We start from the raw sequence: 3,642 nt of genomic DNA on the forward strand, positions 1-3,642 counted from the left end.
GTTATGTAAATGATGTTTGTATCTTGATAAGGAAATATTTATTGACGCATTACTGAAATTGTAATTTTTTATGTTACATTTCAAAATAATTAAAACAAAATTTGAGCAAAACATTTCAAAATAAAATTAATTAATTTTATTTTTAAAATTAATTGATAAAATTAAGATTAATTTATGAAAGAATTGTTTTAATAAAATTTAATTAATCTTATCTCTTGAATGTTTTATGCTTTACATTAAAAATAGACAAGATTAGACATTGAATTACTATGTTTAAACATTTTTGATAAAATTTTTTATAAAATGATTTCTTAACTTTAAAATTCATAACTGATTTGATAAAATGATTTCCTAATTTTAATTTTTATATATTTTTATAATATATAATTTTATATTTTATATTTTTGCAATATCTCAAATATTATTTTATATAATATATTAAATATATATATGTAATATAAATCGAAAAACTTAGAAAAAAAATGAATTTTTTAAAATCTATCTATCTGAAATTTTCCAAAATTTATCTGAAATTTATCCAATAATTTCATAATTTTAAAAATTTATAAATAAATAATTTAGATATTTGATATTTCAAAAAAAAATTTAAAAATTCAGTTTACAGTTAATTTATAGTTATATTATTTAGATATTGATTATGAAAATATTTATGTTTCTATGTACACATCATATTTAGAAAAATATATTCTTGAATTATTTATAAATAAAATAATATAACTTCTAATCTTTTAACTTCTAATATAATTTAATAATCTTTTGATGAACTCTCGATATTTTATTCGTGATGAAGAGCAAAATATGATTTCTAATCGTTTATTAATTTTAATAATTCACACCATATTTCTAAGTAATATTTTTAAATAAGATTTTTAATTTCTTCTTAAATTAGGATCCGCAACCACCTCAGCCATGGACTGGTATCAAGGACACCTCCCAATTGAAGACATATATATGTTCACAGCAAGAAGAAGTTGAACCTTTTAAATTGTTCGGCAATGAAGATTGTCTTTACCTAAATGTTTACACTAATTCACTTAATCAATCGAAACCAGTTATGTTTTGGATACATGGTGGTGCATTTGTAGTAGGCAATTCAAGTTTTCAGGAAGGTTCAAGGCCTGATTATTTACTCGCAAAAGATGTCGTTGTTGTTTCAACTAATTATAGACTTGGGGCATTCGGTTAGTTTTATTTTGCTCATATATACATTTCCTTTTTTTCAAATTTTAAAAGTGTAAAATAAAGAAAAACAGCGAAAAAAATACTTTTCACTCAAAAATTTTAAAGTAAATTTTAAATTTTAAAGGATTTTTAAATCTTGGCCACCGAGTCGCGCCAGGAAATCAAGGGCTGAAAGATTTAATCGCTGCTTTGAAATGGGTTAAGGAAAACATTTCTAATTTCGGTGGAGATCCTAATAATGTTACTATTTTTGGCGCCAGCGCTGGAGGAGTTTTAGTTCATTCTTTGCTTTTATCGCCATGTGCACGCGGTAACAATCAATTTCGATTAATTAATTTTATGTTTTATGTAAGTGATTTGTCTAAAACTAATTTAATTAAAAATTTGAAAAAAAACTAACTTAATTAATTCTCCTATGCTAATTTATAGGATTATTCCACAAAGCGATTATGCACAGTGGATTGATACGATGTTCTTGGGCCATGAATCAAAGTCTTCCTGAACGTGGCTTCAAACTGGCTTCTCTTCTCGGAAAAGATTCTCGAGATCCTGAAGAGGTGATCGAATTTCTACGGACGGTGCCAGCTGAGGATATCGTCAAGGCTCAAGCTTCTATTCTTACGCGCGAGGCAAACAATTTTTTTTTCTTTTTTTAAATTTATATATTATTATTATATTATTATATTATTATATTATATTATATTATATTATCGCAATTATATTATCAGAAACAAAGAATGAAACAAACAAAAATTTCCTATTTCGTCTTGTAGGAATCGTTATCCCATAATCTTGCCTTTGGAATCAATAACGACGAGGTAGCAGAGAATCCTGTATTACCAGAATCTATCGAACAATTGTTGAAGAAAGATGCGAATGTCCCAGTCATAATTAGTTACACGTCGCACGAGTTCATTATGTTTATGAAAGGTGAATTTTATTTAGAAATATGAAATGATAATACACGAATATCGATATTATTATCGTTATTTTCTATTATCTTCAGATATAAGCGAAAAATCGTTGAACATTTATAACGAATATCTACCTATGCACGTGAAAGCTTTGGGGACATTAAAGAAGTTAGGAGATGCGGAGATAAAAAATTTATTCAATGCGGTAAAAGATCGATATTTTGGGGGAAAACCGATCGATAAAGAGAAATTATACGATCTATCAAATTTTATGACCGATACGTTCTTCGGTATTCCTGCGATGTTAATGTTAGAAGATCGAGTGAAAAGATTAACTGCGCCTAATTACTTTTGTAAATTTTCATACATTGGCAACGAGAAAACATCTACAGATCTTCTAGTAAAACGTCACATTTCTGGTGAGACCGTCATTTTTTTTTTCAATCTCTTATATCGCATAATCATATCATATCGCGGTATGCATTTTCTTATCAAAAGTAAAATATTTAATTTTTGTTCTCTTTTATTAAATTTTTAGGAGCATCTCACGTGGACGATATCGCATATTTATTATATTTACCGAAATGTAAAACTGAAAATCCTAATCCACCGGCGGTTGGAACGAAAGACAGGATCACGTTGGAACGAATGACTAGGATGTGGACCAATTTTGCTAAAACGGGGTAAATGTGAAACATGATTTTAAATTTTAATATACAAAGATATCTTTAGATACCTAGAGATCAGAGAAACAAACAAAATTTAAATACCAAAATATCTAAAATTAAAAATTTATTTGTTAAGTTTTAACAAGTAAAGATCCTTAATTTCAAAAATTCAAAAATTTTTAGTAAGTATGTATTACGTAATTTTTTTTTTCTGTAATCCTTATAAAAATTGATTTTAAATTTGTGTAATACACATCTATATAAATACTATTAATAAATATAGTTTCGTAATTTTTTTAATTTTTTCTTTCCTTGTAAATTTGCGTTAGATGAAGCGAGACGGAAATAGACAACTTTATCTCTTTTACACTATTTTATCTTATTTTCTTTTCGCTTTAATTAAATTGTTAACTTAATAAATAAATCTCAATCGAAACTTTTGTATATCAACATTTGTATTTTGAATCGATTTTACAAAAAAAAAAAAATTATAAAAATATTCTACGAATATCTCATGAAAAAAAATAATTAATGATTATATTTTGTATGTTTAATTTAGGAAACCTACTTCGATTCAAGACGAGTTTGTTAATGCTGATTGGAAACCTGCAACGGTGAATGATTTTTGTTATTTGGACATAGGAAATGAATTGTGTCTATTGCCTCTTCCATCACATCTTTTATCATCCAAATTATTTTAGTGAATGAAAAATTAATATTTTTCAAATTTTAATTTTTTTTCCTTCATATAATTTTAATTTTTTAATTTTATATATAATTTACGATAATATGTACATGTATTAACCATTTTCTTATTTTGATTTAAATATATATATGTATATATATATATATATATA

The 3,642-nt window shown here is 25.4% G+C and overlaps 1 protein-coding gene across 1 annotated transcript in view; it reads left to right on the forward strand.

Annotated features, from left to right (window-relative positions):
• Window positions 1-3,554, forward strand: part of LOC116184845 (esterase FE4-like) — a 4,846-nt gene extending 1,292 nt beyond the window's left edge. Inside the window, exons 2-8 of the mRNA XM_031512071.1 lie at window positions 911-1,202; window positions 1,328-1,513; window positions 1,633-1,832; window positions 1,977-2,133; window positions 2,210-2,536; window positions 2,656-2,800; window positions 3,345-3,554. Coding sequence (XP_031367931.1) covers window positions 911-1,202; window positions 1,328-1,513; window positions 1,633-1,832; window positions 1,977-2,133; window positions 2,210-2,536; window positions 2,656-2,800; window positions 3,345-3,486 — 1,449 coding nt within the window. The 3' untranslated portion in view covers window positions 3,487-3,554. The remainder of the gene's footprint in view (window positions 1-910; window positions 1,203-1,327; window positions 1,514-1,632; window positions 1,833-1,976; window positions 2,134-2,209; window positions 2,537-2,655; window positions 2,801-3,344) is intronic.
• Window positions 3,555-3,642: the final 88 nt, after the last annotated feature.

Source organism: Apis dorsata, unplaced genomic scaffold (genome assembly GCF_000469605.1).
Source record: "Apis dorsata unplaced genomic scaffold, Apis dorsata 1.3 scaffold_383, whole genome shotgun sequence".
NCBI classification, from domain to species: Eukaryota; Metazoa; Arthropoda; class Insecta; order Hymenoptera; family Apidae; genus Apis; species Apis dorsata.